This window comes from Oryza brachyantha, chromosome 2 (assembly GCF_000231095.2).
Source record: "Oryza brachyantha chromosome 2, ObraRS2, whole genome shotgun sequence".
Lineage (NCBI taxonomy): Eukaryota > Viridiplantae > Streptophyta > Magnoliopsida > Poales > Poaceae > Oryza > Oryza brachyantha.
Genome location: NC_023164.2, coordinates 13,954,907 through 13,978,245, shown reverse-complemented (window position 1 = coordinate 13,978,245; position 23,339 = coordinate 13,954,907). Strand labels below are relative to the sequence as shown.

The 23,339-nt window shown below is 39.1% G+C and overlaps 3 protein-coding genes across 6 annotated transcripts; 1 reads left to right on the top strand and 2 right to left on the bottom strand.

The window, feature by feature from the left end:
• The first annotated feature begins 1,116 nt into the window (after window positions 1–1,116).
• On the top strand, window positions 1,117–4,055 carry LOC102706163 (GSH-induced LITAF domain protein). The gene is made up of 3 exons (XM_006647195.2): window positions 1,117–1,421; window positions 3,255–3,381; window positions 3,807–4,055. The coding sequence occupies exons 1-3, from the start codon at window positions 1,183–1,185 to the stop codon at window positions 3,888–3,890; spliced, it is 450 nt and encodes a 149-aa protein (XP_006647258.1). The 5' UTR covers window positions 1,117–1,182; the 3' UTR covers window positions 3,891–4,055.
• Window positions 4,056–4,926: 871 nt separating this feature from the next.
• Window positions 4,927–11,100, bottom strand: LOC102706443 (uncharacterized protein At2g33490). Its single transcript, XM_015833943.2, has 11 exons — window positions 10,729–11,100; window positions 9,363–9,435; window positions 9,122–9,199; window positions 8,809–8,870; window positions 8,616–8,684; window positions 8,396–8,424; window positions 8,103–8,310; window positions 7,779–8,009; window positions 7,307–7,360; window positions 5,925–6,846; window positions 4,927–5,309 (listed from the first exon to the last, which is right to left on the bottom strand). The coding sequence occupies exons 1-11, from the start codon at window positions 10,843–10,845 to the stop codon at window positions 5,299–5,301; spliced, it is 1,854 nt and encodes a 617-aa protein (XP_015689429.1). The 5' UTR covers window positions 10,846–11,100; the 3' UTR covers window positions 4,927–5,298.
• A 6,836-nt stretch (window positions 11,101–17,936) lies between these two features.
• LOC102706720 lies at window positions 17,937–22,272 on the bottom strand. 4 transcript variants are annotated; one of them, XM_015834169.2, is made up of 10 exons: window positions 22,079–22,261; window positions 21,236–21,380; window positions 20,998–21,152; window positions 20,829–20,937; window positions 20,495–20,729; window positions 19,997–20,143; window positions 19,787–19,911; window positions 19,395–19,599; window positions 18,533–18,780; window positions 17,937–18,427 (listed from the first exon to the last, which is right to left on the bottom strand). In XM_015834169.2, the coding sequence occupies exons 2-10, from the start codon at window positions 21,340–21,342 to the stop codon at window positions 18,259–18,261; spliced, it is 1,500 nt and encodes a 499-aa protein (XP_015689655.1). In that variant the 5' UTR covers window positions 21,343–21,380; window positions 22,079–22,261; the 3' UTR covers window positions 17,937–18,258. The 4 variants fall into 4 exon arrangements, with proteins under 4 accessions (XP_015689655.1, XP_015689656.1, XP_006647260.1 ...); XM_015834170.2 differs by having other exon boundaries at window positions 20,829–20,922; XM_006647197.3 differs by having other exon boundaries at window positions 20,829–21,152; window positions 22,194–22,272.
• Window positions 22,273–23,339: the final 1,067 nt, after the last annotated feature.

Genomic DNA, 23,339 nt, shown 5'->3' with positions numbered 1-23,339 from the left:
AAATATCTAGGAGAAAAAAGTCTATGATATATTTACAAGGATTATACCCTACAAATTATATATAAAAGTTTGCATATGCATGGAAGTCTGTATATATATAGAAATTGCGTTTGCACAGGTTAGTGGGCGAAACATTCACCCCTTAGCCTTTTCGACCATCCATACATGTGCATATCATACCCAGCACTATGTGGGTTGATCTGGTACCTACCACGCATCGAACCATTCCAACATGTCGCAACTCATTTCTAAAACGATGGTGTTATTGCAATTCTATGCAGAAACAGTGAAGACTAGGGCATGTTTAGTTTGGAACCAATTTTTGCTCTATCAAAATTTTGGTTGTGCTAAAATTTTTGCACTGCCAAATTTGGTTTATAGAATTTGAATTAGTGTTGATAGAAATTGGTAGCAAAACAAACATCTATGTAATATGTGATAGTATTGGAGTTGGTAAGACTTTTGGTATGATAAAAATTGGCTTCAAACCAAATAAGGCCCCAGAGTACGTAGATTATTGATATTTCCCATTGCATGCTAGCTAAGAGCATCTCTAAGAGATGACGTTAATTTTAGGCATATATTTGACCATTTATTTTATTAAAAAACTTACATAATTATTATGTGTTTACTGAAACTTCAATTACATTATTAAATGTGTTTCAAGCCTAACTTATATTTTTTATATTTACACATAATTTTTAATAAAACGAATAGTTAAACATATATTAAAAATCAATAATTTGTCTGTTAAAAACTAAATATAATATTATTTTTGACTGAATAAATTTTGTAGATGAGTAATATAGAGTAAGATCGTACTCCCTCTATTTCAAAAATATATGGCGTATTTGGGTTTCGCAAAAAAGTTTACTTTATTAATATATCACTTATATAACATAATTATAATCATACGTAATACGGAGTATCAATTTTATGTCATAAAGATTATTTAACAAAATAAAATACGTTAATGTATTATAAAATAGAGGGACTAGTACGTAGTAATCTTTGAAAGAAAACTTCTTTTTCTAGAATCACCTCAGACTTTTCCAACATTGACCACGTAAGCAGCGCATATAAATATCTTCTTCGTTCCTGCCTTCCAGCCCACCTTGACTAGTCAAAGATTGCCAACGAACGAACCGACCCTTCCCACCGCCGGCGCCGACGACGAAGACCATGGCGGCGACCAAGGCGGCCACCGACGAGCCGGCGATCGGCATCCCGTACCACCCGGCGGCGGAGGCCCACGGCCGGTACTACTACGCGCCGGACCCCTACGCGGCGGGGATGCCCCCTCCGAACGCGATCTACGCCGGCGCCCCCAAGGGGGTGCCCCTGCAGCAGACCATGTTCCGCGACACCCCCGCGCCCTTCCACTGCCAGTCCTGCGGCGCCGCCGCCGTCTCCTCCGTCCGGTGAGTCGAGGCCGCCCCCCCCCCCCCTCCCTCTCGTGCTGCCCCTATTGCGGCCTTGCTGTAGATGCGATTGGAAGGGTTAGGCGTGGAATTCGAGCGACTGGTAGGCCGGTCGAACGTCAGATTGCTTCGCATTTTGGTGCTAATCTAGTAAAAATATTCAATGAGGACTCCATATGTTACGTTGTACGCGATGCTATTTCATATAATCTATTTCTTGCTATATGCTCTTGTTCTTGTGGAACTCGTGGCCGTAATTGTCTTGTTTGTTACAGGGGAGGTGAGAATTGAGAATTAGTACCGAGTACTGATTTTGCAAATAACATGAATTTTGGTGCTAACTTTTGAAACTTATAAAAACTTATAAGGAAAGACAAAACAATACTTAGATTTCTTCCAATGAAGAGTCCCAAGCACTAGACTACTCATGCACTTAGTACAGTTAATACCTAGTTTAGCTAGTAAATAACATGACGATAGTAAGAAAGCATAGTTACAGGGAATTGGTACTCAATATTTCCATATAGATGTTTGTGACATGGAAGTCCTCTACTAATCTTCTGTCCTCGACCATCTATTTCCGCTAACCTGTTCCCTCTCAAATCCATTTGATCACCTTTTGTTAGCCCCTGTTCTCAATGGACGGGTCCAAACATATAGTTTTTTCCCAGCCCGTGGGAGGTATTTTGTAGTATGTTAATTGTAATGCATAGTACTTTTATTGACAGGTGTATTAACTCCCAGTATCAACACCAAATGAGTTTGTTTGTTGAATATTTGTGCATATTTTTTATATCACTATGAACACCAATTTACGCCTTGAGCTCAAGCTCATTTTCAATTTTGAACTGCCTCTGAGATCATCTAATTGGCTGAGCTAAGGTTCACGGAAGCTCATTCTGGCCTCTGCATGATTCTTGGAATTGTTTGCAATTAGCGCTATACCTGAATTGAGCATTACTCTGTTTCAAAAAGACCGTCTGTCTGTCTAAGCTATGTTTCATGGCATTCTTGTGATTGATACCCGCATTGCTACATGTATTGTTGCATTAAGTACTTACATCTTAAACAACTTGGGAAAGTTACTAGTCATTATGTTTGAAAGACTTTGTTTTGGGGGTTCTGTAGAAACTAGTACTAGAAGACAAAACTGTATCGAAAACACTATATTCACTATTTCAACCATATATATTTAAGACAACGCGATAGACCTTTCTGGTTGAGTGGTTGTGTATATGCTTTATTATTAACCAATGTTCATAAATGCATTTGTACTTAGGAGGTGCAAATCAGATGGTGGGCTTGAAATATGATAAAGTGGCACTTTATAAGTTCCATTACTAGATTTGAATTGAGTTTTGAAAAGAACCAAAGATCGTCTACATAGTTGCCTGCCTTCTCTGTTCTAATTAACTCGAAATGGTTGCATAAACTATTGATTGAGACAATTTGTCAACTGTTATCTTTATGGGAAAAAAAATCATGTTTTAGTCAGCTTGGTGATGCAATATTTGACTGCTGACTGCTCAGAAGCGAGTAGTTCTAATTTTATATGTTTCTCTTTTATATACTAAAATTGGTGATGTAAGAACGGGCACGAATAACATTTCTTGACATGTATTTATTTTCTTTAAACCTGAACCCCATATTTATGCTAAACTTGTATCTTGGTGATTTTTTTAGTTGTAAGTAGCTGTCGCTTTGTGTGCTTTAATTTCCTATTCCACACCTGAAGACCAATGGGCAATTGGGCATCAATACCATACCAAATCATTAGGTGAAGCTTCATAACTAATACAAAACACTCTCATGGCTATTGTTTGCTTTGAACAGGTCGAAGCCAAGTCTTGCATCTGTTGTGGCTTGCATGATGCCATTCATGATGGGTGTCTGCTTCCTTTGCCCTTCCATGGACTGCCTCTGGCACAAATACCACTATTGCCCCAGCTGTGGGGAAAAGGTTTGCCGTCGTCTTGTCCAAACACTGTTCTCTCATTGAGCTTTTGCTTTCAGTTTTTCTTAACTTTGGTGGTGTTTAGATTGAGAAAATTTTTGGGAGAAGTGTCACGTCAAATGTTTGACCGGATGTCGCAAGGGATTTTTGAACACGAATGAAAAAACGAATTTCACGGCTAGCCTAGAAACCGCGAGACGAATCTTTTGAGCCTAATTAATCCGTCATTAGCACATGTTGGTTACTGTAGCACCTATGGCTAATCATGGACTAATTAGGCTCAAAAGATTCTTCCATAACTGTGCAATTAGTTTTTTTTTCATCTATGTTTAATGCTTTATTTAGATGTCCAAAAATTTGATGTGATGTTTTTGGAAAAAAAATTTAGGAACTAAACAAGGCCTTTCTTTTTGGCTGCACTTGATATGCAGGTGGCTGAGTTCAAGAAGTCAGATCCGTGCCTCGTTGTGGATCCAACTCGCTGGTCTGAGCCAAGCTTCGCTGTGCCCGCGTAAAGCGCATACGTCTTGATACCCAAACGGTTTCCATGCATGGACTGGAACATTGTTCATTGTTCTTGTGTGATCTGATCTGTACATAGAGGTAGCAACTGTCTTGTTGTATACCATGTATCTAAACTGCTGTATTTTCGTTAAAGCAATGACCTGTTTATTCATGTTTATTACTCGATCCTCTGTCGGAGTGTGTTTTGTTCTTTTCGGATTGAAATCAATGTGTTAATCTTGCTAGTGAAGAACTTGAATAGTTTATTTTGGGAATCTCGTCAACAGGGCAAAACTTGGGACTCTCGTTGTTCGGTTACCGTTTTTTTCCCCTTTTTGAAGTTGTTCATTTACCGACACTGTAACATTTGGGCCTTGAATTATATGAGCGGTTTGGATTGAAGTATTACGAAATTATGCCAGTGTCGGATAGCCGGAGTTTGAGCAAATTTTGGCATAACCAAAATTTCATAAAGCGTGATTTTTCGTAAATCCCATGAATCGGTTTGATGCTAATTTATGCCTACAAAAGGCAATTACGTGGGAATGCCTAACGTTTGGTGTAATGGTGTATCATTTGAATTAGCCCCTGCTACTTTCTCCATTCCAAAATATAAACATTTTACATTTAAAACTTGTAATAACTATAAGTATTTCTAGAGTACTTTTATCACGTACCAACTTTTATTAAAATTTCTCTTTATCTTACACAGAACTACCCTCTCACTCCAAACCACGTCTTATTTGAGGTTTTTATTATTTTGAGCTCCTTTTTTTAGATTTATTTTTAAATAAATTATTTTAAAACTTATTTTTCAAACCGCACCGGTTGGCCACGCCAGTCCTAATGATATCGAAAGAGTTTTGCCACACCAATCTAACGGGTGTGGCCAAGAACTCTACCACGCCAATAGAATATGGCATGACAGTGGAAGCTTGTCACGTTAGGTGAGATGCGTGTTTTAAAAATAAATATGAAAAAGGTGCAAGAAATTAAAAAAATATATTTGGGGGACTCCATATGCTAAAACATTAGTTTTGTGAAATATCTTGTTAGAGCTATATATACATCTATTGCAGATAACTAAACGACCCATTGAAAGAGTTATATATACATAATCCCATGTTGAAAGATTACATCAATGCCAATCGTCCAAACTACCATTCATGCCCTTATAGAAGGTTATGACCTATATGTCTGTCTGATCCAAGAACTAGTGTAGATAGCTAAACCAAGTGAGAAGAAAAATTGTGCGTTAAAGAATTGTGTTACATTGCTTTCTGCCTTTATTTCTTTTCATTTACAAGGCAGATGGCAAAACCAAAGAATATTATGAACACAGAAACTAAAAAACCTACGGCACACTACCAACTTACACAAGCTACAAACAAAATTGTCCAAGAATTTGACGGTGTGTCATCACAAGGTTTCTGCAATGAACAGAAAATAGATGGTTAGATAGTTCATCACAAAATCATCTACGAAGGAACTAACAAGATTCACAGTGTTCTACAAGATGTTACAATTATGTCATGCTTTCCAAAAATCACGCAAACATTGGAACTGTTGTAGTTCTTGTCAGCACGCAGAAGATACAATTACAGTAACATAATTATAATACTTCAATGTAAACAAGTGACCTAAGTCTTTTCATAGCATATTGGCAAACAAATAAAAATATGAAAAGAGTGGTAGAAATTTTTTTTGGAAGTACATATAACAATATAAACGGCCTAATTTCAATGTAATATTCTAGTTTTGCGTAGGTCAAATTATTACAGGTCTATTTTCATGGAGACACAGACACATTGCTAATCCTAGTGCATAAATCAGAGAAGGATAGCTAATGACAATTTTGTCAGTGGAAAATATCCATATCATGTATAAAACTCAATGCAAAAGATTCAGAGTTGTCTATATCTCAAATCTCAGGGAAATGTGCGTCTAAAAACTACCAAATCATGTGTGGTTAAGCATTTAATTCAACTATACAAGCAAGAAATACATTTGAAACAAAAGGGAACCATGAGTAGCATGTCACTTACCCTTTCTCCTTGTGCTGTCTGCAGTTGCCTTTGCTGGTGGCTGGTGGCACAAATCAGACAATGATAATGGAGTCAGTGGTGGGGAAGAAGCATCACTGCCCTCCCTGCTATGCCTAGCCTCCAAGAGCTTGTTGACAGTGATGATGGGCGTCCTCTGGCTGTTGGAGGGTATGGAGTAGCTCCTTGCCAAGGCTGCAGGTGGCCTTGGGAGCGGTGCCGCCGTCTGGGATGCTGTTGGGGATAAATGTGCCGGCGGTGCTGGAGGAGCTTGACGCTTCGACACCAGAGGGCCAGAGTAGCCAACCAGACCAGTAGGACGGACGGGATCCACATTGGCTGGAGGCAAAGGCAATAGATGGAGCTCACTGATCTTCAGTGACGTTGTTGGGAGCGGTGACATCTTTTGGGAAACCTTTGGTGACACTGATGATGATGATGCATGCCGAATGTGTGGCTTGGCTGGCATTGCACCAGGGTAAGCCATGGTGGATGATGGCCTGTGATCAGCCTGAAAGAAGGGCTTGCCTGACCCTGCCTTGATTGGAATTGGACCAGACCAGGACTCCCTCTTCAACTTCCTCAAATCATCAGTGCTTGACGATGGTTTGGTAGTGGTAGTGTGCATAGTGCTGTTATAGTCTTTCATCAGAGGAGATGAGTGCCACAAATTCGTCTTGGCACAGGGCTTTGTTTCAAAGAATTGCGCAGAGTGATGTGGTCTGTGGGAACCTGATGGTTTGGAGTTGTTATCGCCAACTGGAGTAGGGAGCTTGTACGAGTGTCTGGTTGAGGATGGCCTCATTTGCCGAAGCCTGTCAGTTTGGTCATGCAAATTGCCAGCAAAAATTGGAGCTGAATGTGTAGCAAACTCGGGCTTCAATTGTGGGAATACTATTTCTGCCTCTGCTTGTTTCGCCTGTTCCTGCATTATGATATGCCAATAAGAATTTCAGAATATGTAGCATGTCTTAACTCTTCAAGTAGTTTACTTGGTACAGAACAGCAGATAGAATGGCAGAGGATGCTAACCTAGTAAGAACAGATCAAATCAAGATTTGATATGTTTTTATCATGAATGTAATCTTTCACTTGAATAATTACTCTTTGAATAGCAATGTTTTTAGACGATGGAAGAATAGCGTGGTAATATAGTGCCAATTCTATCAATTTAGGTGTAAATATAAACATATAAACCACCACGTTGAGAAAACAACACTTTCTCCAAGCTCAGTGAGTGCATCAATATAAAACGTAGTGAAATTTGAATGAAGAGTAATTAACTAATGTTATCAGAGTCAAATCAGTTAGAAGACTTCTTGTTCAAATATAATGATAAGAATTTCTAATATTTTATCTATGAGCATTAGGAAGTGGCAGCAGACCTGCTTGTTTTCTTTGACTGGCTTTGGGGATGTAGTCAGATCATTTTTATCCAACTGTACACAAATAAAAAAAGCAAAAATTTAATAAAATATGAAAGAATTTAATAAAATATGAAAGACTGATCATTGGTATTCTCAGTAAACTTTATAAATAAAAATGGAACACCATTGAGATAAACTATTAGTGCAGATGTTGCAACAAGGCCACTATAAATTCCTGAGGTAATCAATGTAAACTACAGAACCTTAGTGAGTTGATTAGACCAAGAAATCATAAGATGTTGAAGATTATGACAGTTCAAATGGTACCGTTGATGCATTGATGCTGATTTGTAAGGTGCACAAATTATAATACCAAATCTTAGAAAAATGGAAAAACTGAACTATGTAATTTAGTGGTAAGTGAAAGCAACTGATGGACACTACATTAAAATGCATTGACAGAGGTTAACCAAATAGAAATGCAACTTACATCCATTGAACCTCTTGAAGTAAGAAATTCTTGGTCTCTATCGTTTATTTCATAGTCGAAACTCAGCTCTCCATCATCACTACAAGAATCATAAGTGCTGTGGCCATCATTGTCAGAAACATCATCCTCGAGACCACTGAAGTGACAGTCAATGTGATATTTCTCAGCTATTTCTTTGACACGGGGTTCAAGTGCTTCCAGACATTTCAGTCCGTTCCTGAAAAAACTTAACTGAATGTCCAAAATATACATCATAGTTAGGTTATGCGGCACTTAAATTTCAGGGCTTCAGTTAACATCTTCATAGAGGAAGGGTTAAGGTACCTGAGCAGCATGATGGCGAGCAGCCTGTGTTAACAGACTCTGGAATTGCCCTTGCTTCAATGATTTCAAGCGAAATGTGAACAGGGCTGAATCCTCTTGGTACTCAACAAAAGAAGCTTCCAGTTGTTCTGCGGATAATGATTCGTTTTTGGAATGCCTTGATCCTCCTTTACCACTATAGGATGCCCTCATGGTTTCATATGCCTCCCTGTTGGGAATGAATTAGGATTAATAAAGATGTGTCTCAGTGACAAATGACCAAAACTGTGAATGAACTTGAGGTGTGTTCGGACCTTTTCATGTCGCATTGTTGTTTCATTTCCTGCATCAATGTGAACAAAACATAAGGTATAAGCATATCATGCAACATTGAAGTAAACAGATTGTTGTTCCTGTGGTTCACATGCAATCCCTATGAACCAACTAAAATCAATACAAAGTTGGTAGCATTTGTAGTGTTTGAGTGAGAATACATAGTTGAGCAAAGATTTTAGTCAAATTTGTATATCAAACCTCTAAAGTTTGCAGCTCCTTGAGAAGAGATTCTGATGGGGTGGTGATTGTGTGGATGATATTTGTTCGCTGGACAACCCATTTAAAAGCATGTCAGAACCAACAGATTATAATGTGGTAACAAAATTGAACAAATACAATGAATTCCAAAATATTTTATTACAAAATTACAGTAATAACTAAACTAACTTACATATCTATCAGCAGATTTTTCTAGTTCATATTGGGCCTTCCCGAGCATCATCAGCACTCTGCCTGCAGGTGATAGCAAATCAATATAAACAATGTAAAACTCTTAATGGAATAAGAAGAGCAGTAACTCCACAGACAAACACCGAAGGAATTCAACTTATATGATCAAAATCATAAAGAAGTTAAGCATAAACATGAATACACTGGTCAGCTGCAGGATGCTTTGGACTGAAGTAGACATATAAGTGTGGTTACAATCTAGTGACACTATGTTCTACACCATTAATTTTTATGTGGTCTAGAGGGCAACTCACCACTATCATCATCATCATCATTTAGTGCAGTTTTTGCAAGTAAGCAACTCCCCAGTTCCTCCAAAGCCTCAGCAAACTCTGCACAATATTACAGTATATGATCAACTAAAGAAATGCTGCATAAGCACATAAACAAACATACTATTAATGATAGGCTGGGACTTTGAAAACCAATATAATTCTGATTTGACTTTGAAAACATGATTACTCAAAAAAAATAAGTATTAGAAACAGGTGGTACCATATACTCCATTCATTGTAGCGGCTGCTGCTGAAATGAAGCCATCATAACAGTTCTTCATTTCCTCCACATCCTGAGACAAATCCAAACAATATTTCAGTTGCGGCTGCAGCAATGCAAAGAAAATCTTTCCTCATACTGAACATGGACTCACACTATTTGACTTCTGACTGAAATAAATTGCAGGCAGCCATAAATCCTACAAGTATGTGCTATTCATTAAAAGGAATACATTCCTAGAACGTTGGAAGAAACGATTAAGGTAACTTGCTCATCTGCCTGGTAAAATTAGAATAAGTCCACATCTGCCTGGTAAAATTAGGATCACACTGGCATCAATCTATATCAGATAAGGTGAAGTAGAGCAAGGAAAAACAGTTTTTGTCATATCATTGTTGTTGACTAATTAACTTGGCAACGACCTGCACCGCAGTAGCAATTGGCAGTTGATAACAACTGCTCCAGCCCAAAGGTGCATTGCATTACATCGAAGTGCTCCTCAGTATCATCATTCAGATGGAAACAAAAGATATGAAGATTAGTTGCGTGCCCAATAATTGGTGTAAAGTCAGAAATTGCAACTACTTCAGAAGCTCCTCTCTGTTCAACGCCCATTCAGCACTGAAGACGGATGCGGAATCGAAACGGAATATCTCGTGCGTGTTCTTGGATAAGCGTTCATACTTTAATCCCAAGCTTCAGTCCAGAACTCAAGATTACGTCGAATAGAGGACCTGATTAATATAATTTACTGTTATCTTCGCAGCAGCTTTCTCCGATGGACGCGTCCTGTCGTAGACTTTGACCAGACAAGAACCGGAGCAGAAAGCTTAGGCTCCCGCGCAAACACGTAAAGGGCAACTGCTGAGAAGTTGCAGGTCGTTTTCATGGAGCATAGCCTAACAACTATCCTAAATTTGAACTTTGAGATGTTTTTTTTTTAATATACTAGAGGTTCCTACTGTTTGGATTAAATAAAAGTCTAGTCTTCCTGCACGCTTGAATCAAAACGGGATAATTTCAAAGCTTTTGATTTCTAAACGACCACTAGCAGATAATAATTAAATAATCTAAAACAAAAATCGAGTTCATATTCTGTTTCTACAGCCGCATTGAACAACTAAACACTGAGTAAAAATCGTCTGAGCATCCACCACCCAACCAAATAGATGGCTACACCAACCAAGAACAGAACGGGCGTTAAAAATCGCAGCTTTGCATAGGGCTTCTCCCAAGATCCGATTTTGGCGCCGACTTGATCACCGAAATCCCCTCCCTCCCAAAAAGGAAAAAAGAACCCCACATAATCGAAAGAGATAGGTCGTAGGTGCATGGGAGGAAGGAATCAAGCGATCGATGGGCGCACCTGGGCGGCGTCGGCGAGCTCGTCGAGCTTGGCCGGCGGCGGCTGCTGCCGCGCCTTCCTCTCCCTGTGCTGCTGGTGTTGCCCGAAGCCCTTCAGCCTCAGCAACGGCGACTTCATCTCTCTCTCCCAAACGCCAATTGCCTCCTCCCTCCCTTCTCTCTCTAATTACTCCTCCTGCCTAATCCTTCTTGCAAACGATTGATATGTGATTAAGCTCCTCTTAATCTTACTTTTGAGCGGCGATGAAGATGATCGAAAAGGGCCTTGATTTCTCCTCTCTTTTCTTTGATCCTTGTTCGTATTCCTCTTGGCGGGGTTAATGTAGGAGGACTAAAAATGGAGGGGGACTTTATAGATATAGCTGCTGTTGCTGTTTCTTGTTCCTTCCTTCAGAAAAAAATATTGGTTCAAAGGAAAGATATAGTAGGGCCCATGCCCTTGGTTGACCATGGAAAGAGAAGATTAGACAAAAGCAGTCTTTGATTTGATATATTATAATGATGATTGTAGATTATCGGAGTGAAAGTTATTTAAGGTAGGACTGCAAATATTATCAAGGAGTTTTTGCTGAGACTTTTTCTTGGTTTGGGTTTGGTTTTCGTCGGTGAACAGATTAATAACTCGGCTGAGGGTTCTTTTAGCGAAATTTTTTCACCGATTTTATAGGTACTTTTTTTAAATTATTAAACGATAAATTTAAAAAAAGTTTATACATGGCTGACTGTTCTTATATATTTTTTAAATAGATTTTTAATTTTATAATAGTTAATTTTTTATTTATATTATGAAATAGCTATAAAAATCAGATGATGTTTTTGTCTCTGCATTTTGTTGCCTCCCTCCAACGGATGAGGTCATCTGGTCAGATACTAGCAGCGGTTGATGAAAGTCTCAGCCTGGCATAGCGGTTGATGAAAAACTCTACCCGAACGAATCAATCCTGTGGATTCTTTGTTCGGTAATTCTCCCATTCCATTTTATTATACTTTCTCCCACAATTTTTTCCTAACTTTTCGAGATATTATTGCGAATGTTAGGTTACTAGGTTAATGGCGTGATGCCCTGGTTGGTCGGACTGGTAGACAGGTACGCGTGCAACCAGTGAAACTGAGTGGCCTCACTGTCAGGTCAGGAAGCACTTGCAAAATGGCAACGGCACCGTGTCCGTGACATGCATTGTTGCAACATGGCCATCCAAGTTGAGCGAGACAAGACCAGCAAGCAACCATACACGGCAACTTTTTTTTTTAGTGGTTAGGGCCTACGTACTGTTTGGTCTGGAGGAATTTCAGAAATTTTTTTGAAGGAGTTTAATTGCTTCATGTAAAACTCCTACAGAATTCTCGTATTTTAAAGAAAAGGAATTTTACGGTATCTAAGTAGATACCGAGAGATACGAAAATTTACGCTAAAATGTTGGTAGCTCTTGATAACTTCAAGGATTGTAAAATTGTTCTTCAAATAAACTTTTACTTTTTTTTGAACTTCCTAGTTGATCTTTTTTCTTTTAAAGAAACTCAAGATACCTAATTATTGGGAATAAAATTATGGTGGTGCGGAAAACATAGATGTTGAGATGCTATATTGTTTATTGATGCATGTATACGATTGAGTGGGTACTATGGCAAAATAATAAATCTATTTATTCATGACTTCTAATGACAACGTTATTCTACTACGCGGAAGATAGTATAACCAAATGTAAATTTTGGGAGATTCTTTTATGGTATTTTAAAAAATTGAAATCATTGTCTGTTTCCCCAGATTTCAGAGATTTCCTACTATGTTTAGCTCATAAGGGCATATCGGTCTTTTTTTGGTGGGAGGGGGGGGTATCATATCCAGGTATAGCGTAATGAAAAAAGGTGAATAGTAGCGAAATGAAACCGTAGGGAAAAAAGAGAGAAACGTATATTAACAAAATGCAAACAATAATGTTTAACACATTTTTTCAAATATAAAGGTAAACCATGTCGATTTGAATGACGATGCACAAAAAAATGTGTTGCTTATTTCAATGATGAAATGAAGTGTTTTATATGTAAAACAACACTGGTTAAGAGAATTATATTAGGGAGAGGTTAATCTCAGACACAGGATTAGAAGGATGGCTGAGATTTGAGCAAATCCACCTGGTGGGGTTAGCACCAACTACAGGGGATATGCACCCATTTGATCGCACAAGAGAAAGGATTGACAAGGAAAATGAAAATGCTATCTTAGGAAATTGACGCCCATGCATATATTATCCCATGCACATATTTAAGTATAAGTAGACTACTTCACATGTTCCATAATATAAACCTTTTTATCATGTTTAAATTTATACATGGATCAATATATATTTTGTACATATGTGTTCAGATTCATTAGAATTCATATTAAAAAAATAAGATTTTTTTGGTCTTATCTAAATTTATTTGTGTATCAATAAATATAGACACATATATAAAATATATACATCGATGTATGAATGAATCTAGACAAATCTATAATGTCTTATAATATGAAACAGCTGAGGTAGAATGGTTTATAATTAAATTGAAATAAATTCTACATGTTAATATTGATAAATGATCAATTCTACAAATTGCCATTGACGGGTATATGTTCCATAATATATCATCTTTTTTTCTTAACCTTTTGCCGTTATTACCGGCAAGATAACTAAATATTATAGCAAAAGATTAAAAAAAAAACCTTGTGCGAGGTATTTTGTAAAACTCATCTTCATGTATGGTAATTTGTGGAATCGAAATATGTGTCGTTGCTTATAAGAACAGGCATAATAGCAGCCTATAAGAATATTTTAAAGAGATAAGAGGGGATTGAGAAGATTTGGGGCTACTAATTTATAGCCAGCTGCACACGGTTTCAAGATAAAAATGTATGTATGACATGTGGTACCACGTATTGATGTTTTGTAGGTAACTATGGTATGAATTGACTATTAGATTAGATTGACTATAAATGAATTAGAGGTATTAGTTGGCTATAAGCTGATATGGAGGAAAAAGACAATGAAAAAGAAGTGAGGTTGGCTCTCATGCAAGAGCCAGCTATACACCTACTCTAAAAAAATGCATTAAATGCAAAGGTAAAAAAAAGAGATAAAAATTATAGTCAACTTTACAGTCAATCTATTATATGTGCTGACTATAATATAAGCTTATAGCTAGTAAGTTGACTTTACTATTAAACTTACTCGGTAGATGCCTAGATGGTAATACAGTGTGCAGCTAGCACTTCTTTTAATTTTCGTAGGCAAAGGTAAAACACCTGAAGATTTGCTCCATTTCAAAGCATGGAACGGGGCAACCGATCAACGGCGAATTTTATCACTGACCCTTCATGCCGCACTTTGTTTGGAAGGCACGAAACTGGGGCCAGGGGGGCGATCGATGCATGCATGCATGCATTGGAAGGAGCAGTCGAGATCTGCCTCGTTGGACCGTTCCAAACGACCAGCTGCAGGTTGCTCAGCCACGAAGAAACCTACGTAAGCTATTACTACTACATATTGTACCAAATTTATACTACCATGACCACGATTTTAAAGGGGTTACTATTTCGTTTTTTTTAAAAAAAAGACAAACAATATATTTGTAAATAAAAAATAATACGAATAAAACTTTTATATGTATGTATGTCTTTTTATTAATATAAAATAAACTAGGATAAAAAAAATCTAAAATCAAATTCAAATTTAAAATTAAAAATTTAAATTTTAGCTTACGTAGAAGTAACTACAGCTAATTAAATGACCTGACTAGCTAGCAGGTATAGCAGCGTGCGTGACCGTACCACTGAGGGCATTTCCAACGCAATGACTAGGATGTGTCCATAGCATATAAGTTGCCACATAAGATAAAAAATGATGTGGCAAGTGAATAAATAAGTAAAGAGAATGAAACCATGTTTTGCATGAGACATGGTTTCTACATAACATTTCAACATATCATGTGAGATAGATAGCATAAAATTTAAGTGTGGAATAATAATGTTTAGATTGGAAGAGCAGAGGCTAGAACTAGTTTCTTTATGATGAAAAGTTTATATAAACTATATCTAGTGTTATGGGTCAGTAATGTCTAGATGAATCCTCCTTCGTTCTAAGCGGGCGAGGTCAGACGGGCAGGTTTTTGACCGTCGACCAAGAACGGCCCGTGCCCAGATTTCGCCGGTCAAACGGTAGCGTCTACTAGTACAGACGTGCATGCATGTGTCGGCGTTGTCGACGCACGCGCGCGGGTGCATGCAGCGCCGCCGCCCACAGTACGTGTGAGCGCTTAAACTTTAAAGTACTGTACTGTGCATGCTTCCTACGCAAGAGCTGACATCGGATTCGTGTGTATCCTTGGCTCACACGAGGTGAAAAGGAAAGCTCAAGCCACGGTTACACGTCTCCTTATCCGTCGCAGCAGGTCATGTCTTGTTAGGAATAAAGGGTTATTAATATGCAAGTTATTGGTATCAGGTGAACATTTATTATGGATAGCTAAAGATGACAACGAGGATCTGTGACCCGAGACCCGATGGATATTTATTCCATTAGGGTATATGTATGAACTAAATATATTACCCGTGTGTAAGTAATTGAGCAAATACTTTTACCCGATAGGTACGTGCGTATAGAAACGTTCTTATGATCCCCGTACCGGTTTACCCATGGGTAATAAATACCCACAAGTTTAAATGCATGTCATGACCTAATATCATATTAGCCTAGCCTAATTAACCAAAACCATAGGTATTTAAACAATCCATACCTTTTCCACCACATTGTATAAATGTGTGATGTCCTAAGTATCTAGCATCTATGCATATACTATATGGAAAATGTGATATTTAGATTGTTTTGAACTTTTGCGGGTATATGGATAACCCGATGGGTAAGGTTTACGCAAGCGGGTATGGGTATGGGAAAATTTTCTTACCCGTAACGGGTATGGGTATTTTAATTGTACAAAATTATACTAGTGATTATGGATATGGGATAATAACACCCGATGGGTATTTACCTATTGCCATCCCAGGATAGCATATCTGTCATGGGTTATAATTATAAACCATTGGAGAAAGGACAAATCTATTTTGTGTCATAATTATGAATGTTGCGTGAATGACATATTTGTAATGGGTACGAAAATAACATATCTGTAACGGTCATAATTATGAACCGTTACAAAAATACACTTAAAATATCCCAAAATAATATTTTTAATTTTACCTATCTAGCCATGCTTAGCAGCATTTATTCATATATATGTGCAGTTAAGGATTCGAACCAACGGTCTCCACCTCCACACACACACACACAACACCCTAAACATCCCATCTATAAAGCACTCTTCCATTTTATTTGTCTGAGTATTAACTTTCAAACCATGTAACACATATTTGAATCTCTATATGATCTTAACTAAAAAGTTGTGAATTACAATGTTGTAGTTACTGATGAGATCTACAACTTTTATATAGGAACATTCTTCATTCAAGGACATCCAAAAATTTTGACTATTCATTTTCAAAATATGTCCAAATAATTATAACGCTTATTTGGGAAAAAATCAAATGAAAATAAAGCCAATTATAAAGTTGTGGATCAACTTAACATCTACAACTTTGATGTAGAGCATATCTTCATCCGAGGTGGTTTGAAAACGTTGAAAATATCATGTATTTCAAATAGATCCGATCAATGGAAAATTCAAATATGGACATATAAACAATGTCACATTTTAACTATAAAGTTATAGATCTAGTCGAGATCTATGATTTCTCATTAAATGTGTTTTCAGCCATTTGATTCGTAACCAACGTGCGAGATCGATCGCTACAATACCGATGAACAGTACATATGCTATAGTTTTTACTTTTTACTGTAGCCACACTGTTTAAAGTTAGAGTACTGTAGAGCACAAGACTCATTCGTTATGCATTTTTGTGACTTTTCTTAACAAAGAGAATCTAAATTGGTGTCAAGGATCCACCAGTGGTGCCGCCACCCGAGCCACGCCGCAGAGCTCGCCGCTAGCCAATGTGGCCGGCCGTGACGGGTACTACAAATTTGAACAATTCTTAGATAATTTTTTTGTATGTTAAAAGCATTATACTACAAGGATTGCTACAGAATGGTAATCCGACGTAAACAAAACAAAAAAATACCTGCGTCCGACCGCCTGCCTCCGTGCGTCCACCCACCTCCAAACGTTTGTCGCGCGGTGTGCCGTCACACCGTGCTCTTGCCGCTTCCCGTCTCCGTGCTCCAATGCGTCTCGCATCGTCAGGTGTAGCTGGTACCAAATGATACCAATAATATGATACTAGATTATACCAACTGGTATTATCTGGTACCATAACACCACGTGACAAAGGACAGCTTGAAGGATGCATGTACCACATGATACCAAGTGGTATCAGGTAGTACTATATGGTTCCCTGGCCGAGTTACCGATAAGGAGGAGAACAACGAGGAACCGCAATGAGGATGCCTCAGCGCTGGTGGAGGCAGCGTCGATGGAAAGTAGTGCTGGCGGGAGATCCCACTGATCGGGATTCCCCCCACCCCTAACCGCGCGGTGCGGGAACAGAGAGAGGCGCGAGGGTGTGGGGCTCAGGGGCACGACAGTCGTTCACGGGACGGACGGCGTGGCAGCGCACATGCAAGGAGGACGCGTCAGCAACACGGGACTGGAGGGCGATGGGTGCGGCGAGCTAGCACGGGGGAGGACGGTGATGATGGCGACGTTGCACGGTGGCACAAGGACACTCAAGGTTTGGGGTGCGAGACGGCTGGCGGTGGCATGCGGTCGACGCAGCAGCAATGTTGCGGGGCTCAGGGGTAGTGCGACACAGGTGTGAAATATGGAGAAGAGAGAAAAATAGGAGTGTGCAAAGCGCGCGAAGCGTGGTTTTTTATTCCTCCCGTCCGGACATAAGGACGTGGTGTAGTGTTTCCGTTATAGGTTTATGAATTCACATCTTAAGTTTTACCAACTGCACGGGGGCAATATAAGCTTATTTTTGTGGGGTTCCTTGGAATAAATCACAATGCCTGGTGTTTTGCGTGATGTGTTCTCCAAGACATGTAGTTTTGATGTAGTTTTGTGAAATTTACTCAAGAAATAAAGGCGGCGGCAAAGTAATGCAGCGCAATAATTAACGCAAGATTTTTTTTTCTGTGACTTGGTTTAGCTATGTACTATAGTTCTTTGGGTCTGACAATCTGACATTGGCCATAACCTTCTGCAATTAACTCTGCGCTTCTTAGCAAAATGGCGTGTGGTTTAAAATGTTATACGCCACAATATGCATTCCGACCTTAATGAATCACTTTCTCACCCTTTGGTCAGGTCAATGAACTTTTTTACATAATGTAATACACAGAACATGTATAATGATCAGCAGAAATCAGCCGTCTCAAGAGTCATAAAAATTGTCATTGCGTGCACTGCCTATAAGTTGACAAAACTGGACCTGATTGCAAGACGCACAGGATCTCACAACCAAACCCGAAGAAACATTTGATTATCTCCAACCAAGTGACTGCCTTATCCCTGAGAAAATCAATCCCAGGGATCTTCCTATCATGGATACCCAGAAGTAGGATACTGCAGCACTAACTTTGGTGACAACAGCCCTTACAAAAGGCAAGGCAATATCCGACATCTCTAAGAATAGGCTGAAATAATACCTCCTGCAACAGAACAGAGTAAAGTTATGTTCATCTTGCACCAAATCGCATAGAAATGTTTCGACAAATTATTCGTGAAATGAATATCAGAAAAGAAAATGGAAATACCATCCAGCCAGAGCTCTCAATTCTTTGGTTCTTCTCACCGGAAGAGAAAATGAGCTTATGTGAATGTAATCCATAAGAGTAATGGTGGAAGGATTTCCAAATCCAAGCCTCCACCAGTTTGTCACTTCAGCTTGATTATCTACTGTTTTTTCACAAACCTTTCTGGATAAAACATATAACTCAAACCTATCCTCATACATTGAAACAACTGACTCAACATACTGGTGCAGCCACCCATTAATTGCCACCTTCAAAATTTAGCATTGGACTATCAGATCTGAAAGTACAAGGAAACTGGAATAGAGGTGTTTCCTACAAATTTCAGAATATTTAAAAAAATGCAGAGAGTTCAAAGTGCAAATGTTTGCTCAAGCATTAGATTATTCATATAATGTACTGTGATATTCACTTAAACATATTTCTTTGGTCGTTAGAATGTCTTATCAGGTTAAAAACTGACAAAAAGGTATACATGTGGACGAAGCATAGTATAATAGAATTTCACTATTGCCTCTCTTCACAGTTCATTTCTTACACGTAAATAATAATGAGAATGCCAGTCATAGTTAATTAATGATGATATAATACGACAATACCACATGAGAACAATAAGAGTTCTTGAAGAAAAGAAAATCAAGGATTGTTAATCTGTCGATGTGGTTTCCAGCTGGGTAGGATTTAAGTATTTGTTGGCTTGATTCCAACATACTACTAAACTCATGCAAAGCCCAACTATAAATCATCAATTTTTTAAATCTTACTAGATATCTTGCACCACTGGCTACCAAACTACGAGCATAAATTTGATTCCTTTTTTTGGGGTGGGGAGGGGGCAACAGCTTGGATTATCCACAACTATTACCTCATTACGCAATTTTTGAAGTTCTCTGGTTGACAGCGAGCATAGAGCTAAGCTGGAACCAACAACATCAGTCGCCATATCACCATCAACTGAAATAAGCTCTATATAAATACTAGCAATCGCATCAGCTAAGAAAATAACCAGGTCCTCCAAAATTCTTGATCCATGTTCAGCTAGAAATTTAGCATCAAAATAGCTGTCAGACCTGCCATCAGCAAATGAAGTACAAGAATGACATCATGTACCTTACGGAAGGCTACTGTTTGGCAAATAGTTATATATGAAGATAATTTCAAGCAATAAACAATCAGCTATTACCTTCTTAAACAGGAGATATATTTCAATGGAAAAAAGTGGTATCATATGGATCCAGAAGTTCAGATAAAACATACCTTGCAGAACCAAATCTTAGGAAATAGAGCAGATCCAAATAGAGTTCAGATTTCCCTAATCTGTTGAACCTCTTCAAGATCCTGTCATCCTCCTTTACTTTCCTAGCTATCGTCTTCATAAGTTCCTTTATCAGGGAAAAAGAAAACTATCAGGGACACGGAGGCATGAAAATATGGAGAAATGTAAGATAGTTGAAAACAACAGCATACTTCATTTATCTTGCTATTTTCCCAGGCCTTTTCTTCTTGAATCCATTTCATAAATGCTGGTTTGATCAAGCCATCTATCAACGTGGTTGATATTTGCAACCATTTGATCCCATCTACAAGTTCAGAAGTTTCATGAACATTTCTTACCTGCACAAGATCAAATTAACAAAAACAAAATAAACACATGTATCTGCTGGTTAGAGAGAAAAACATACTTGATATTGACTGAACTTCAGTCCATAGTTCTAGAAACAAAGACAATAGCTTATCTAAACTAATGAAACATGAAAGAACAATCTTCAGGATTCATCGATTATAATACCGCAGCATCACCATTCTAGTAGAAAAATATCACAACTATTAGCTTGTTTAAGCTAAGTGAAGTATGCTATCTCCCATATAAAAACTAAGTGAAGTATGCATGGGCAATCTTCAGTATTCATCCAAGATAATGCCCAGAGGAGAAGATTTTAAAGAAAAAGTTGATGGCCTACTTGCCTCCATTTCAAGTAGCTGAAAGGTGGCCAGAAGAAGTCGCAATCTGGGACCACCATGAATTGCAAGCATACTCAAAGGATAATTTTTCCGGTTGTTCTTGAGTTCACTATCGCTGCCATCCAAACTGGCGCCTTGACCATTTGATTGTAAGGCTTCGGAAAGTTTCATCCTCACTTCACTCCATGTCTCGCTGGGGTCAAACCCTGTATTCCCTCCAGGCAACCATTTCACATCCCTATAAAGTGCAAGTGGAAAGAAATACATTAGAGTGTTAATTGCCAAGCCAATGTTTTGAGATCTAGAAGTCAAGTCATACTTAAGAGGCTACTCTTACCTACCAGAATCAGATGGACTTGGTGCTCCAAGATGTTGGTTAGGATTATGGTTTCTAGCATGAGGAAATGCATGGCCAGATGGTACAACTCCAGCTAAATATGCAAAAACTATACTGATAGTTAGTAGAGCTTCGTCGGAAAGCAACAACAAATTCGGTGAGACCATACTCTCAGAATTCACAAGTGACTGCAAGAAATAACATTTAACTGATGTCTCCATCCTGTAACCCCTTCCATGAAAACCAAAAGGGGTAAATGCACTAGTTTTCTGTTTTCTTCCTAAATCGGACTGGCATGGAAGCTGAATCTTGTGACTGTGATTCCTGCAAATAAAGAAAACCAAACATTAATGACCGTTGAAGAACTCAAGATGACTAATATCAACAAAATGAGAAAAAAAAGTTACCTCTTTGGCAGGTTAATGGACATATTCCTTGTGGGGAGCTTGCTGTGAGAGTGAACCCACCTCCCTCGATGCTGTCCTCTTAGTGTTGCCAACGAACACCCAGCCATTACAAAATATTTCTCAACTCCTGTTCAATGCATGTTTCCTGCAAAACCAAACATGGATGGAAATTTAGGAGGGGAGTGAGCAGGGCTGGACATATGGCTCAATTTGACATACTCCCTCCGTTCTATATTATAAGATGTTTTGGTCTTACCTAGATTAATCGATGGATGAATATATTTTATATGTATCCAGATTCATTATCATTGATATAAATATAGAGAGTGCCAAAACATCTTATAGTGTGAAACGGTGGTAATAGGATCTAAACGTATGCAGTCCCTAATCGCGAAATATGGTATGGACAATATGACCCAATACCTCAATTGTCAAAGAATTCATTTAGCAAAAAAAAAAATTGTAATGAAACAAACGAAATTGTTTCTGGCACACACTCCAGTTCATGTTTCCTACCACTAAGTTATTTCTAACCCAAAAGCAACGATCCTAAAAAGTTGAAACAACGTACAACTTTTAGCCAACAGCAAATTCTGAACACGGAATACATTATACACCTCACTCCCGCACCCAAAGCCCTAACGAGGATGCCAGTGTGGGAAGCAAGTCGGCAGCAACGGATCCAGGAGCTGCGTTTGCGAGTCCACGGCAGCAGCAACCACCCTCCCTCCCTCGTGCCGCTCCGCCGCGCCTCTCCTCTTTCTCTCTCCAGATCGCATCGCCGGCGGCCGAGAGAGCGAAGGACCAAGAAAAGCAACGGCAGAGCAGAGAGACCGGACTTACAGTACTGGTCGTCCGGCACGCAGGGTGGGGTGGGGGGTGGGGGGACGGGATTCCTCCGCCGCTCCCTGCCTCTTCCACAGATTCGAGTAGAGAGAGAGAGAGAGAGAGAGTCTACCAAGAACGGTCGATGAGCTCCATGGCGCTCGCCTCCTCCTCTAGTCTCCTCCTCACCCTCGAGCTGCAGCTGCCGTTCCTTGCTCCTTTGTGCCGAGCTCCACCGGGCTCACCAGGTCATCCGTACACCGTTGACGTGGACTGCCATGTGGGTCCGACATGGTGAACGGCTGGGAAAGCGGGGGGGTCATGGTCCAGGAGGTGAGTGGTAGACCGCGTCCAAGTTGGATCGGAACGTTATCGCCGGCGAAGTTCTTTTTTTGTTTGTTTGTTTTTTTGCTTTTCTGTGGACGTGAGAGCCAAAGTGGGCCTCGTGGCTGACAGCAATAGGGCTGTCCTTTGCTGTATGGTGACCACTGCTCTCCGATAGTTTTGGTAGGCCTTTTTGAGCAGTCATTGGGTTGGGCCTGGTCTCCAAGTGATGCATTGTTGGCCCATGTGATGGCCTTGCTGAGGTGGTACTCCTCCCTCACACACAACTTCACAAAACATCCGAATTTACCTTCTCTTTTTTACCCTTTTGAGAAGTAATTATGAAACTAAAATAGTTTCAAAATTTATTTAAAAAATAAATTGTTTTGCTCCGCACCACTTCTAAAGGCAATGGATAAATACCCATCGGGTATTGGTATTCTAGACCTATATCCACTAGTAAAATTCCGTTCCATCAAAATACTCATACCCGTCACAAGCAAGAAAATTTCCCCATACCCATACCCACTTGGGTAAACCTTACACGTCAGATTACCCATATACCCGCAACAGGTTAAAACAATTTAAATTGCATAGTTTCCATATAGTATATTACACTAGACGTTAGATACTTAGGACATCACGCATTCATATAGTGTGTGGAAAAGGTATGGATGGTTTAAATACCCATGGTTTTGGTTAATTGGGCTAGGCTAATTTGATATTAGGCCATGACGTGCATTTAAACTTGTGGGTATTTATTACCCATGGGTAAATGAGTATAGAGATCATAAGAATGTTTTCATAAGGTATTTGTCCGTTACGTATCCACGGATAATATATTTAGTTCATACCCATACCCTAATAGAGTAAATACCCATCGGGTCTCGGACTCTCGGGTCGCGGGTCCCCGTTGCCATCTCTACTCCACGCCAGGGCTCGGCGCAGGTCTTGC